The sequence below is a fragment of the Odontesthes bonariensis genome, chromosome 9, assembly GCF_027942865.1.
Source record: "Odontesthes bonariensis isolate fOdoBon6 chromosome 9, fOdoBon6.hap1, whole genome shotgun sequence".
NCBI classification, from domain to species: Eukaryota; Metazoa; Chordata; class Actinopteri; order Atheriniformes; family Atherinopsidae; genus Odontesthes; species Odontesthes bonariensis.
In genome coordinates, this window is record NC_134514.1 from 2888786 (window position 1) to 2904828 (window position 16043).

The window sequence follows — 16043 nt, forward strand, 5'->3', positions numbered from 1 at the left end:
TGCATACTGCATACTACATACTGCATACTACATACTGCATACTGCATACAACATTTTACATACTGCACACTACATACTGCATACTACATACTACATACTGCATACTGCATACTACATACTGCATACTGCATACTACATACTGCATACTACATACTGCATAAAACATACTGCATACTACATACTGCATACTGCATACTACATACTGCATAAAACATTTTACATACTGCACACTACATACTGCATACTACATACTACATACTGCATACTGCATACTACATACTGCATACTGCATACTACATACTACATACTGCATACTACATACTGCATACTACATACTGCATACTGCATACTGCATACTGCATACTGCATACTACATACTGCATACTGCATACTACATACTGCATACTACATACTACATACTGCATACTACATACTGCATACTACATACTGCATACTACATACTACATACTGCATACTGCATACTGCATACTACATACTGCATACTACATACTGCATACTGCATACTACATACTGCATAAAACATTTTACATACTGCACACTACATACTGCATACTACATACTACATACTGCATACTGCATACTACATACTGCATACTGCATACTGCATACTACATACTGCATACTACATACTGCATACTACATACTACATACTGCATACTACATACCGCATACCATATACTGCATACTACATACTGCATACTACATACTACATACTACATACTGCATACTGCATACTACATACTGCATACTACATACTACATACTGCATACTGCATACTGCATACTACATACAACATACTGCATACTGCATACTACATACTGCATACTGCATACTACATACTGCATACTACATACTGCATACTGCATACTACATACTGCATACTACATACTACATACTGCATACTGCATACTACTTACTGCATACTGCATACTTCATACTACATACTGCATACTACATACTGCATACTACATACTTCATACTGCATACTGCATAAAACATACTGCATACTACATACTGCATACTACATACTGCATAAAACATACTGCATACTACATACTGCATACTACATACTGCATACTGCATACTACATACTGCATACTACATACTACATACTGCATACTGCATACTACATACTGCATACTACATACTACATACTGCATACTACATACTGCATACTACATACTACATACTACATACTACATACTGCATACTGCATACTGCATAAAACATACTGCATACTACATACTGCATACTACATACTGCATACTGCATACTACATACTGCATACTGCATACTACATACTGCATACTACATACTGCATACTACATACTGCATACTGCATACTACATACTGCATACTACATACTGCATAAAACATACTGCATACTGCATACTACATACTGCATACTGCATACTACATACTGCATACTACATACTGCATACTACATACTGCATACTACATACTACATACTACATACTGCATACTGCATACTACATACTACATACTGCATACTACATACTGCATACTGCATACTACATACTACATACTACATACTGCATAAAACATTTTACATACTGCACACTACATACTACATACTACATACTGCATACTGCATACTACATACTACATACTGCATACTGCATACTACATACTACATACTGCATACTGCATACTGCATACTACATACTACATACTGCATACTACATACTGCATACTACATACTACATACTACATACTGCATACTACATACTGCATACTGCATACTACATACTACATACTACATACTGCATAAAACATTTTACATACTGCACATTACATACTACATACTACATACTACATACTGCATACTACATACTGCATAAAACATTTTACATACTGCACACTACATACTACATACTGCATACTGCATACTACATACTGCATACTGCATACTACATACTGCATACTACATACTGCATACTGCATACAACATTTTACATACTGCACACTACATACTGCATACTACATACTACATACTGCATACTGCATACTACATACTGCATACTGCATACTACATACTGCATACTACATACTGCATAAAACATACTGCATACTACATACTGCATACTGCATACTACATACTGCATAAAACATTTTACATACTGCACACTACATACTGCATACTACATACTACATACTGCATACTGCATACTACATACTGCATACTGCATACTAAATACTACATACTGCATACTACATACTGCATACTACATACTGCATACTGCATACTACATACTGCATACTGCATACTACATACTGCATACTGCATACTACATACTGCATACTACATACTACATACTGCATACTACATACTGCATACTACATACTGCATACTACATACTACATACTGCATACTGCATACTGCATACTACATACTGCATACTACATACTGCATACTGCATACTACATACTGCATAAAACATTTTACATACTGCACACTACATACTGCATACTACATACTACATACTGCATACTGCATACTACATACTGCATACTGCATACTGCATACTACATACTGCATACTACATACTGCATAAAACATACTGCATACTACATACTGCATACTACATACTGCATACTACATACTACATACTGCATACTACATACCGCATACCATATACTGCATACTACATACTGCATACTACATACTACATACCGCATACTACATACTACATACTGCATACTGCATACTACATACTGCATACTACATACTGCATACTGCACACTACATACTACATACTGCATACTACATACTGCATACTGCATACTACATACTGCATACTGCATACTGCATACTACATACTGCATACTACATACTAAATACTGCATACTGCATACTACATACTGCATACTGCATACTACATACTGCATACTGCATACTACATACTACATACTGCATACTGCATACTACATACTACATACTGCATACTACATACTACATACTGCATACTACATACTGCATACTACATACTACATACCGCATACCACATACTACATACTGCATACCGCATACTACATACTACATACTGCATACTGCATACTACATACTACATACTGCATACTACATACTGCATACTACATACTACATACTGCATACTACATACTACATACTGCATACTGCATACTGCATACTACATACTACATACTGCATACTACATACTGCATACTACATACTACATACTGCATACTACATACTACATACTGCATACTGCATACTGCATACTACATACTACATACTGCATACTACATACTACATACTACATACTGCATAAAACATTTTACATACTGCACACTACATACTGCATACTACATACTGCATACTGCATACTACATACTGCATACTGCATACTACATACTGCATACTGCATACTACATACTGCATACTACATACTACATACTGCATACAACATACTGCATACTGCATACTACATACTGCATACTGCATACTACATACTGCATACTACATACTGCATACTACATACTGCATACTACATACTGCATACTACATACTGCATAAAACATACTGCATACTACATACTGCATACTACATACTGCATACTGCATACTACATACTGCATACTACATACTACATACTGCATACTGCATACTACATACTGCATACTACATACTACATACTGCATACTACATACTGCATACTACATACTACATACTACATACTACATACTGCATACTGCATACTGCATAAAACATACTGCATACTACATACTGCATACTACATACTGCATACTGCATACTACATACTGCATACTGCATACTACATACTGCATACTACATACTGCATACTACATACTGTATACTGCATACTACATACTGCATACTACATACTGCATAAAACATACTGCATACTGCATACTACATACTGCATACTGCATACTACATACTGCATACTACATACTGCATACTACATACTGCATACTACATACTACATACTACATACTGCATACTGCATACTACATACTACATACTGCATACTACATACTGCATACTGCATACTACATACTACATACTACATACTGCATAAAACATTTTACATACTGCACACTACATACTACATACTACATACTGCATACTGCATACTACATACTACATACTGCATACTGCATACTACATACTACATACTGCATATTGCATACTGCATACTACATACTACATACTGCATACTACATACTGCATACTACATACTACATACTACATACTGCATACTACATACTGCATACTGCATACTACATACTACATACTACATACTGCATAAAACATTTTACATACTGCACACTACATACTACATACTACATACTACATACTGCATACTACATACTGCATAAAACATTTTACATACTGCACACTACATACTACATACTGCATACTGCATACTACATACTGCATACTGCATACTACATACTGCATACTACATACTGCATACTGCATACAACATTTTACATACTGCACACTACATACTGCATACTACATACTACATACTGCATACTGCATACTACATACTGCATACTGCATACTACATACTGCATACTACATACTGCATAAAACATACTGCATACTACATACTGCATACTGCATACTACATACTGCATAAAACATTTTACATACTGCACACTACATACTGCATACTACATACTACATACTGCATACTGCATACTACATACTGCATACTGCATACTACATACTACATACTGCATACTACATACTGCATACTACATACTGCATACTGCATACTGCATACTGCATACTGCATACTACATACTGCATACTGCATACTACATACTGCATACTACATACTACATACTGCATACTACATACTGCATACTACATACTGCATACTACATACTACATACTGCATACTGCATACTGCATACTACATACTGCATACTACATACTGCATACTGCATACTACATACTGCATAAAACATTTTACATACTGCACACTACATACTGCATACTACATACTACATACTGCATACTGCATACTACATACTGCATACTGCATACTGCATACTACATACTGCATACTACATACTGCATACTACATACTACATACTGCATACTACATACCGCATACCATATACTGCATACTACATACTGCATACTACATACTACATACTACATACTGCATACTGCATACTACATACTGCATACTACATACTACATACTGCATACTGCATACTGCATACTACATACAACATACTGCATACTGCATACTACATACTGCATACTGCATACTACATACTGCATACTACATACTGCATACTGCATACTACATACTGCATACTACATACTACATACTGCATACTGCATACTACTTACTGCATACTGCATACTTCATACTACATACTGCATACTACATACTGCATACTACATACTTCATACTGCATACTGCATACTGCATACTATATACTACATACTGCATACTACATACTACATACTACATACTACATACTCATCGATCAGACAGTATGCAGAGCGTTTACCCACAATGCCTTTCGCTCCTGCCCGAGCCGAAATCAGCCGGCCTGAAGCTGATTTCCCTTAAGCTCTAAACTCTGTAAACTTTAGCAACATTTGAAACATTTTCAGGTGAGAAAGTAGTCGTTTAGATCCCCAACGTGTTGAAAACCTGACAAAATACCGGCTATTTACAATTTTGTTCCCACGAATTCGGCGCTGCTAAAGCTAGCCGCAGTGAGCAACGCACTTCCTGTTATTTTCACAAAATAAAATAACCGTTGCCTTTTATCACAGGGAAAGCCATTACCATACAATTGGTGCTTTTGTTTTGAAAACAGGAAGTGAACCTACCCTCGTTGTAGCTAGCTTGAAACTGCCGTTTTGACAGGAAATGACGATCGGCGACGTCACGTTACGTTGCATCTTGGGTAGTTTGAGTATGAGTAGTAACCTCATGATGCATACCCAACATTTCGGAGAATCTAGTATGCATCCGGGAACTTCTCGCTTACTCAAACTCACTTACTAACTCAAAAAGTTAGTAGGAGTAGTAGGAGAAGTATGCGGTTTGGAACACAGCCAATAAGTCCAATAAGCTGTTGAATGAGGGGCTTTGACAGAATACGCAGCTCATATTAGCAGCTGCGTGGATCAGGTTTGGAGTGCGAGGTGTTGGACAATAATGAACTTAATCCGAGAGAAACTTGAAATCTTTTGTCAATTTCTGTCCAAAGTCAGCAAGCCTGGGTTTCTGTTTGGTTCTTTACTCGTTTAAACATGATGTTTAACTCAAACCAGCAGGATAACCAGCAGGAAGAAGCTCTGGAAACAGCGTTGTTCACGGTTGCCTTTTCACATGTTTGTGCATCAGTGAAAACACAAAAAACACACATTTAAATTATTATTATTTTTTTTTTTTCAGTTTAGGCATCAACTTTTATTCAAATTTCCACATTTATTCATTAATTTATGATTTTTTATGCGTGTTTTCCAGACAATGTTTCCATAAGGTCCAGATGTGGGCTTCACCCGGAGGGTTTAACGCTCAGTTTGTCCAGTTTGCTGTGGTGCTCGTTCATTTTGCTGCGTGTTGTGCCTCGTCCTGATCAGCCGTTCACCCATCTGTGCTTTCCTGTCCTCCTCGTCCTGAAGCACATCAGACACTAACCAACGCTTTCCTCCACGTCTGGCTGAACGCTCGTCTCCTCCTCACAGCGAGAAAAGAGAAAGTCTCGTCTCTATTCCAGGAAGCGAATGCTCATCTTGTGTTCGATGTTCACTTTCTCCAGCGACTGCAAACAAAAACAAAGCAGACGTTTATTATATTATATATCAAACACGAACATATTCTGGTCCTGAAAAAGAGGAAATTGTTTCGTCACTAAACAAAAACAGAAGCTTTTGTGAACCGCTGGAGGGAAGTAAAATCAGCTGAAAACACACTTTGTTTTTAAAAAAATAGGGCTGGGCAACGATTAAAATGTTTGATCTAATTAATCACGATTAATCTCATTTGTACGCAGAATCCAAAAATGAATCCAAAAGTAGTGTATAGCTTTTAGCATTTAGCTTCATTTTAAATGTGCTGCCATATGAGTGAAAGTGCCATAACATTTGTTTTGCAAACACACTTTTAACATCAGCATCTCTCCTCCATTACCGTTATAAATCAAATGTATCTGGATTTGTTAGTTGTTGGTCAAACAAAACTCAGCTACACCGGGCTTTATGTGCGGTGTTCCACAGGGATCCATTCTCGGTCCACTCCTGTACGAAAATATAAAAAATACGAAAAACATGGCAAATCTGTGCCAGACAGACAAAAACATTCTGAACCAGGTTAAAGCCTACGGCAGCGCATGTACTGGCGACAGCATTATGTGGCTCATTTGGTGTTAATGGGATTAAACAACATCTTCACAATCCTACAAGCATTCATACCAAAGTTTGGCTGAACTCAGCGAAAGGTTGGAGTGAGTTTGGGGAGTTTAAGCCTTACGCTAGTTTAGGGTGTCTGGCACGTGTTTTTTTTAGGGCTGGGCAACGATTAAATGTTTAATCTAATTAAACACATGATTTCCCTGATTAATCGCGATTAATCGCATTTGTACGCAAAATCCAAAAGTAGTGTATAGCTTTTAGCATTTAGCTTTATTTTAAATGTGCTGTCACATGAATGAAAGTGCCATAACATTTGTTGTGCAAACACACTTTTAACATCAGCATCTTTCTGTAGTTTTTATGTAGAAGCCTCGCTCCACTGTCTGTTTCCTTGAATGACTTGCTGCTATCAGTTGTGTGTTTTGCCTTTAAGTGATATTTTAGACTGGAACTACTACGCTGAGAAGACAATTCAACTTGGCTGTAAATGCAGGAGATTTAAAAAAAAAAATTATTTTGAAATGCGTGCTTTTATGTTGAAACAAGTAAAACAGGAAGTAGCGCCGGTTAGCTCCGTGAGCTTCACACCTGTAGCGGTGATGTTAGCTGCTAGTTTATCTTTATTGTATTCCTCCATGCTTCGTGCTGTTTGCTGTAACTGTGTGAATGTGATGCATTCAACAGACTTTTACAATAATAAAACCTGCGTTAATGCGCCATAAAATATTTATCGGCGTTAAATAATTAACAAGTTAACGCGATAATAACGAGTTAACTCGCCCAGCCCTAAAAAAAACACACAATCCATCAAAATAAAAGCAGCATTAAGCTGGTTCCATCACTATGGAGCCCACCGGTGAGCTGTTGAACCTGGGAACTATGTCCGGATGCTTTTTATATACTATTGTTCAGCGTTTAATAGCATCCTGCCGGACCCCCACCCCCCTGCTCCATTTCCTCAGACTGCTGAGGAAGAACCAACCTCAGATTTTCATCATATTCTGATAGAGTTACAATCACGTCACAGAGGGATTTCTTACCAAATTCTTGTCCAATATCTAAAGAAAGTTCTATTTTTCACCGGTGTAAAATTGTTGGTTGCAGGAAGTCCTCAGTGTGGATTCAGAATGTGTACTCAGAGGCTGAAGTGTTGGATTAGAGTTCAGTCTGGAGTTTTAACCACTAATTTGTAGGGCTGGGCGAGTTAACGCGTTATCATCGCGTCAACTCGTTAATTATTTAACGCCGATAAATATTTGATCGCGCATTAACAGAGTTTTTATTGATTATCATTATTATTATTTTTTAATTTAAATAAATTATTATTATTATTTTTTAATTTAAAAGTCTGTTGCTCACATTCTTTTATTTTGTAAAAGTCTGTCACTCACAGGCTTTTATTATTGTAAAAGTCTGTCACTCACAGGCTTTTATTTTTGTAAAAGTCTGTTGCTCACAGGCTTTTGTTATTGTAAAAGTCTGTTGCTCACAGGCTTTTATTTTGTAAAAGTCTGTCACTCACAGGCTTTTATTATTGTAAAAGTCTGTCCCTCACAGGCTTTTATTTTTGTAAAAGTCTGTTGCTCACAGGCTTTTATTATTGTAAAAGTCTGTCACTCACAGGCTTTTATTATTGTAAAAGTCTGTCCCTCACAGGCTTTTATTTTTGTAAAAGTCTGTTGCTCACAGGCTTTTATTATTGTAAAAGTCTGTCACTCACAGGCTTTTATTATTGTAAAAGTCTGTCCCTCACAGGCTTTTATTTTTGTAAAAGTCTGTTGCTCACAGGCTTTTATTATTGTAAAAGTCTGTCACTCACAGGCTTTTATTTTGTAAAAGTCTGTAGCTCACAGGCTTTTATTTTGTAAAAGTCTGTTGCTCACAGGCTTTTATTTAGTAAAAGTCTGTTGCTCACAGGCTTTTATTTTGTAAAAGTCTGCTGCTGTCTGCTGTGGAACAGGAAAAGAAAGTAATCGGCGGATCCACCAAACATGGAGAAGGGTACGGAACTTTTACTCGGCCATTTTCATGTTAAAGTTCTTCCAGACGGCGGAGTCGACAGAACCAAAGTCATCTGTAAACACGGCCAAGTTGAATTGTCTTCTCAGTGTAGTAGTTCCAGTCTAAAATATCACTTAAAGGCAAAACACACAACTGATAGCAGCAAGTCATTCAAGGAAACAGACAGTGGAGCGAGGCTTCTACATAAAAACTACAGAAAGATGCTGATGTTAAAAGTGTGTTTGCACAACAAATGTTATGGCACTTTCATTCATATGGCAGCACATTTAAAATAAAGCTAAATGCTAAAGGCTATACACTACTTTTGGATTCATTTTTGGATTCTGCGTACAAATGCGATTAATCGCGATTAATCAGGGAAATCATGCGATTAATTAGATTAAACATTTTAATCGTTGCCCAGCCCTAATTTAAAGTGAAATGTCTCAGGTCTTTTTGTATAAAACTGAGGATCTTGTCATCTGAAGTATAGAATAAGACGATCGACCGCCTCACCTTTCTGAACTCATCGAAGGAGATGGCGTCGTCTTTGTCGAGGTCGGCCTCCTGAATGGCTCGCTCGGCGATGCTCTGCAGCTGCTCCTCCGTCACCTGGATCCCCATCATCGCTCGCAGCACCTGTTGGTCACACAACAGGACGCTGCTTTTAAATCCTCTGCAGAAACTCACCTGAGTCGGGCCTCAGAACCGACTCCTTTATTCTGCATCTTTTCTATGCAGATGATGCACATTTATGTTTTCAGTTTAGTTGTTCTGAAGGAATCATTTCAGCTTGTTAAGTTCCTCCTCCCGCCTTTGAGGAAGCGTTCACCAGAGATGGGGACTCGAGTAGGGATGGGAATTGATAAGATTTTTACGATTCCAATTCCATTTTCGATTCTGCTGAGCGATTCGGTTCTTTGTCGGTTCCCTTATCGATTCTCATTTGGAGAAAAAGGACAACAAACCGGTCGATCAGCATCAACTTTGTTTAGTTTAGAAGTAACACGAGTCATGAGCTCACAAACCCAACAACGGTGAGGCCCACATTGGTCTATCCTGGCCTGGGTAATTTAACTCTTCCTGCTCTGGTGAAAGGAGAAGCTGGAGGTAGAGGTGAACTGGGGGTAGTCCCACCAGCCTCTGGCTCTGAGCCAGTCAGGCTCTGTCTCTCATGATTTCATCTAAATGTAATGCCTGAGAAGGCATTCATTTAACCTTAACTGTTACTAACAGCAGCTTTTACAATCAGGCAAATGGTGCTAACATGATAGGCAGTGTTAGTTAGTTAGTGACCTGCAGTGTTAGCCGAGGACATGCTAACGTTGCTAACGTTGCTAACGTTGCTAACGTTGCTGGGTTCAGATTCACCGACGTTAATCATTCTTTCATAGTTATTGCATGTTGGTAGTATTTCCTCCCTTTGGTGAAATATTCACTTTGTCGTCTTTTTTAGGGATGTGGAACCAAACTTTCGAGCGTTTGTACCGCTTGGGCGCCATGTTTACTGTTGGCTGCTGGCTGCGCCGGACTCGCCACGCAACGCTGCGTGGTGACGTCATTCGCGCCCACTGGAATCGATAAGGGAATCGTTTGCAAAATCGCCAAACGATTCCAAGGATTTGAAACACTGGGAACCGGTTCTCAACAAGAACCGGTTTTTGATTCCCGTCCCTAGTGGACAGGTTGGACACATTGACCAATGATGTTTACTGCCAGTTACTTATATCTTTGTGTTTTCACTTTATGAAGATCAGATTCTGCAGGTAAAACTGCAATAATAAGGTAACTTGACTTTGACTTGCCCAAGAAAAAATTACTTGAGACTTGCACATGTGTGACTTGGTCCCATCTCTGGCGTTCACTAAGTGCATCTTTGTCTGAGTTTGTTTGCTTTGCTCACAGAGGCTTTCAGATGATGCTTTAAGATGCTTTAAGAAGACATAATAAAGGCCGGGATCATCGGTGTGTTGTGCGAACAGAGACGGCTACAGACCTGAAGAAGCTCTGCTCTGGAAATCTTTCCGTCTCGGTCCAGATCGTACAGCTGGAAGGCAACTGAACAACAGTTTCCGTGTGATTCTTAAGTCTCAGCAGAGCTTTTTTTTTTGGTGCTTCAGAGGTGAACAACCAACCCAGACTGACATTTGAGTTTCCCGGTCCTGCTGTTGGCCGGCTCGGACTGCGCCCCGTCTCGGGCTCGGTGTTTCTCCGTGGGACGGAAATGAGCCAGAATCCGGACGAAGGAGGGAAAGTCCAGCGTTTCCTGCCTGCAGAGAGGGAGGAAAGGGAAACGTTTCAGCCGAGGAGCCGGACACAAACCACTGGGAAACGCCTCAACGTGGCTGAAAGGAGAAAGGTACCCCGGAGGGAAGAAGCTACAGATGATTCTGCCTCCGATCGGGTTCATGGCCACCTCCCGGACGGCTTCAAAGTCTTCAGGGCTGAGACACAAACAGAGACAGGTCTCATGTTATATCCGACATCATGTTTGAGCTTTAAAAGCAGCTGACATCATAACTCACTGAACACAGCCCAGAGTTTGGCCTTTACTTCAGCTCATTTCCTTTAAAGTTAGTTTAGCTGTGGGAAATAAGGAGGTTTCCTCTTCTTTTTCTGAACCAACCACCTAAACAAAGCTTGTTTTGTCAATGTAACTGCTTCATTTATCTCATTAACCGGACAAACCTGCCTTTATTTCATTATTTAACACGTTTATCATCCTCCAGAGACAGAAAATGAACACAAAGTCGCCAATTGAGGGCATATTTGTCACTGTGAGGCCAAGGTTTTTTTTCCCGTCTCGTCTCCATGTCATATTTTGTCACTTCCTGTTTTATTTTGAAAGATTCACTTGCTCTTCCTCTCGTGTCCCAGTCTGATTGTGGTATGCATGGCTGTGTTCGAAAAACCGCATACTACATACTAATCACTGATCGATCAGACAGTATGCAGAGCGTTTATCCACAATGCATTTCGCTCCTGCCTGAGCCGAAATCAGCCGGCCTGAAGCTGATTTCCCTTAAGCTCTAAACTCTGTAAACTTTAGCAACATTTGAAACATTTTCAGGTGAGAAAGTAGTCGTTTAGATCCCCAACGTGTTGAAAACCTGACAAAATACCGGCTGTTTACAATTTTGTTCCCACGAATTCGGCGCTACTAAAGCTAGCCGCAGTCAGCAACGCACTTCCGGTTATTTTCACAAAATAAAATACCCGTTGCCTTTTATCATAGGGAAAGCCATTACCATACAATCGGTGCTTTTGTTTTGAAAACAGGAAGTGAACCTACCCTCGTTGTAGCTAGCTTGAAACTGCCGTTTTGACAGGAAATGACGATCGGCGATGTTGCGTTACGTTGCATCTTGGGTAGTTTGAGTATGAGTAGTGACCTCATGATGCATACCCAACATTTAGGAGAATCTAGTATGCATCCGGGAACTTCTCCCTTACTCAAACTCGCATACTAACTCAGAAAGTTAGTAGGAGTAGTAGGAGTAGTATGCAGTTTGGAACACAGCCTCAGTGTATAAGAGTCTGCATCTCCCCTTGTCTTTTGCCAGTGTGTCATTTGTTGGTCTAACGTGCTTCACTCTTGCCTTTCCAAGCCATAGTTAAGCCTCGATCTAAGTCACCGTTTTGGTTGAATCCTCTTTAAGAGAGTTTTGTGTTCTTGTTAAATTTTGATATCATAGCTTTGCTAAAGATTAAGACTAAGGCCGTGTTCGAAACCCCATACTTTTCCTACTACGCCTACTACTCATACTGACTAGCTCGGTTGGTCAACAGCAAATTATCTCATTATCTAAAAATGTGAAATATGGAGATTTTAACGGGTAAATGAGGACCGGTGGCACCTTTTGTTGTGTAATCAGTGTTTTAATGTGACACACGTTTGTACAGACGCTGTAATTAACACATGTGTGTCCAACCTGAGGTGTCCTCTGTTGTCTCTGTCCAGAAACTCAAACCTCTCATGCAGACGGAGGAGGTGGGCGGCAGAGACTGAAACACAGACAGAAAACCTCCTTTTTTAATCACAGAAGGCCTCCCTCATGCTGCTGTGGTTCATCATGTGTGTTACACGCACCTCGTTCACGCCGTAATCTAAATGTTCGTGACTTATCTTTACATTTCATGCCTGCTGGAACGTCTCCACACAAGCTGTGAGTTGTAACTTGTGTTTAAACGTCATTAAATACGTTCTGAAAGGTTCTCAAAGTGCTCCTGTAACATCAGATTGTATTCAGAGAAACTGAATTATCTGCTTCACCACGTTGACGGCGTCTGCATCAGCGAGGGCGGTTCAGGGCGTCGACACAGATGAACACAGCAGATGATGAGCTGCTATCAGAACCAAACTCACACAGAAGTAAGTCTGACTCACACTGAACGGGTCAGAAGATCTGAAAGCTTAAAATAACACCAAGTCCTAACTGTTTGAGACATTTCTGTCCCCACAACATAACACAAAGCTTCGACTGTAACAGGACATTATCTCCCAGACAGTTATTTCCACTCTTAACCATCAGCACGAAGTTCACAAAGAATTAAAATTAAATTGACCTAAATGCATAAATACTCTTATTTACACTCACACAATAATATCGCTATAAACGAACGATTCAGAGCTGCATAAAGGAACATCCAACTGTACAAAACTCCTGATCCGGCCCTCATTTATTTATATTTCTCCATGTAAACAGGAAGCAGCTGCAGAGATTCACTGAAACATGTTCCAACATGAACATAAACCCAGAATCTGAGGCAGAACCAGAGTTAGTTCAGTTCTGAGCAGCTTTAAAGTGAATATCTGCAGATGTTTCCATGGTAACAGCTGCAGAGATTCACTGAAACATGTTCCAACATGAACATAAACCCAGAATCTGAGGCAGAACCAGAGTTAGTTCAGTTCTGAGCAGCTTTAAAGTGAATATCTGCAGATGTTTCCATGGTAACAGCTGCAGAGATTCACTGAAACATGTTCCAACATGAACATAAACCCAGAATCTGAGGCAGAACCAGAGTTAGTTCAGTTCTGAGCAGCTTTAAAGTGAATATCTGCTCTGAGCTGATATGTTGATATTCTGTTTACCGTTTGTCACACTGTGTTATCTTTGCTGTTTTTCACACATGCAGCTAAAGAAATGGGAACAAATCAAAACTGAATTTCATATATTAATTTGACTCTTTTGGTAACTCCCGGAGGACTGTTGTTTGTGACTCCACACTGAAAAAACAACTCATAAGATTTATTTAAAAAACCCTTTGTAAGTATTTGCACTCAAATGATTAAAGTAATGTTTAATGCTGCAATATCAAGTAAATTTTACTTACCATAAAACCGTTTTGAAGATGATAAGTAACATTTACTTAATTACAAAGTTTTAAGTTATATTTATTTAAACAGATTAAGTAAAGTCTACTTGTTTTTCATAGGCAGGAACATCATTTTACTCCAAATTTTAAGTAAATGTGATATATCCGTAGTATTTGCTGTTATGAAGTAACTTAGTAGATTTTAACGATACACTTTCAGAGTAAAGTTTATGTAGTATTTCTAGGTTTATGTACATACAACTATTAAACATTTAAATTGTATGAGGAAACCTAAGTAAAACTTACTCTTCCCCCATAATTCATGTATTACGTTAATAAAATGTTTAATTTTACTTAAGAAGCTCGAGTTCTTACTGAAACTTAAAAATACAAGGTAGAGATTATGAGTTTACTTCACCAAAAAGTCACTTTTTTCAGTGCACCAGGAAACCCTTCAGTCTCCTGATGGTTGTTATTTTTCAGCCTTTAACTCATTTTATTACAGACTTCAGTCTGTGCAGATATTCATATGAAAAACTACACATAACACGTCACATTTCACAAACTTCTGGGAGTGCTGCTGCTGTCCTCCTCATCTTTAACTTTAACTTTAACTGAGTGTTAAAGCTGATCTGTCTGTAAAAGAGTGGGAGAAACAACCATCCAAAGTGAAAAGAGTCTGAACTCACAGCCGGTTTCCTGCATGAGCTCCTCTGCGTTGGGGACGTTGTTCATGCTGGAGCCTCGGGAGCCCATCCTGCCGCTCTGACCCACACCGACTCCTCTTTTCCTGGAAGTCTGTTAGGTCTGCAGCAGGCTGCAGCCTTGTGTCTGACCGACCCACCACAGGGAGGACAGATCAGCTGTTCAGCCAATCACAGCTCAGCAGGCAGGGAACCCGATGACCTATGAGCGTCCCGACCCTGCAGGGAAGCCGATCCGCTGTATCTGCATGCTCTTAAAGGCACCCGGCAACACATCTGCTTAGAATAACAGCCACATTTACACCTTAGAGACCAGCATCAGGGGTCCAGCTGAGGGGGTTCTGCAGAGTTAGAGGCAGTGTTGGTCAAGTTACTTTAAAAAAGTAATTAGTTACAGTTACTAGTTACTAGGGATGGGAATCGAAAACCGGTTCTTGTTGAGAACCGGTTCCCAGTGTTTCAATTGCTTGGAATCGTTTTGGCGATTTTGCAAACGATTCCCTTATCGATTCCAGTGGGCGCGAATGACGTCACCACGCAACGTTGCGTGGCGAGTCCAGCGCAGCCAGCAGCCAACAGTAAACATGGCGCCCAAACGGT

The 16043-nt window shown here is 39.3% G+C and overlaps 1 protein-coding gene across 2 annotated transcripts; it reads right to left on the reverse strand.

Moving 5' to 3' along the window:
- Positions 1 to 6746: 6746 nt before the first annotated feature.
- chp2 (calcineurin-like EF-hand protein 2) lies at positions 6747 to 15575 on the reverse strand. Of its 2 annotated transcripts, XR_012770282.1 has the most exons (8): positions 15429 to 15575; positions 13353 to 13425; positions 11784 to 11864; positions 11566 to 11690; positions 11417 to 11478; positions 9937 to 10059; positions 7199 to 7305; positions 6747 to 6830 (listed from the first exon to the last, which is right to left on the reverse strand). XR_012770282.1 is itself a non-coding variant. In XM_075472768.1 (7 exons), exons 1-7 carry the CDS (start codon positions 15493 to 15495, stop codon positions 6777 to 6779), a joined length of 585 nt encoding a protein of 194 aa, XP_075328883.1. In that variant the 5' UTR covers positions 15496 to 15571; the 3' UTR covers positions 6747 to 6776. The 2 variants fall into 2 exon arrangements, 1 of the variants encoding a protein (XP_075328883.1); XM_075472768.1 differs by lacking the exon at positions 7199 to 7305 and having other exon boundaries at positions 15429 to 15571.
- Positions 15576 to 16043: the final 468 nt, after the last annotated feature.

What these genes read in the sequence shown, in the direction of transcription:
- chp2 (XM_075472768.1), bottom strand. Translation starts at nt 15,495, where the DNA reads ATGGGCTCCCGAGGCTCCAGCATGAACAACGTCCCCAACGCAGAGGAG. An exon ending in GCTCATGCAGGAAACCGGCT is followed by an intron (nt 13,426 to 15,428) that starts GTGAGTTCAGAC and finishes TCTGTGTTTCAG; the next exon opens with TCTCTGCCGCCCACCTCCTC. An exon ending in CCAGAGCAGAGCTTCTTCAG is followed by an intron (nt 10,060 to 11,416) that starts GTCTGTAGCCGT and finishes TGTGACCAACAG; the next exon opens with GTGCTGCGAGCGATGATGGG.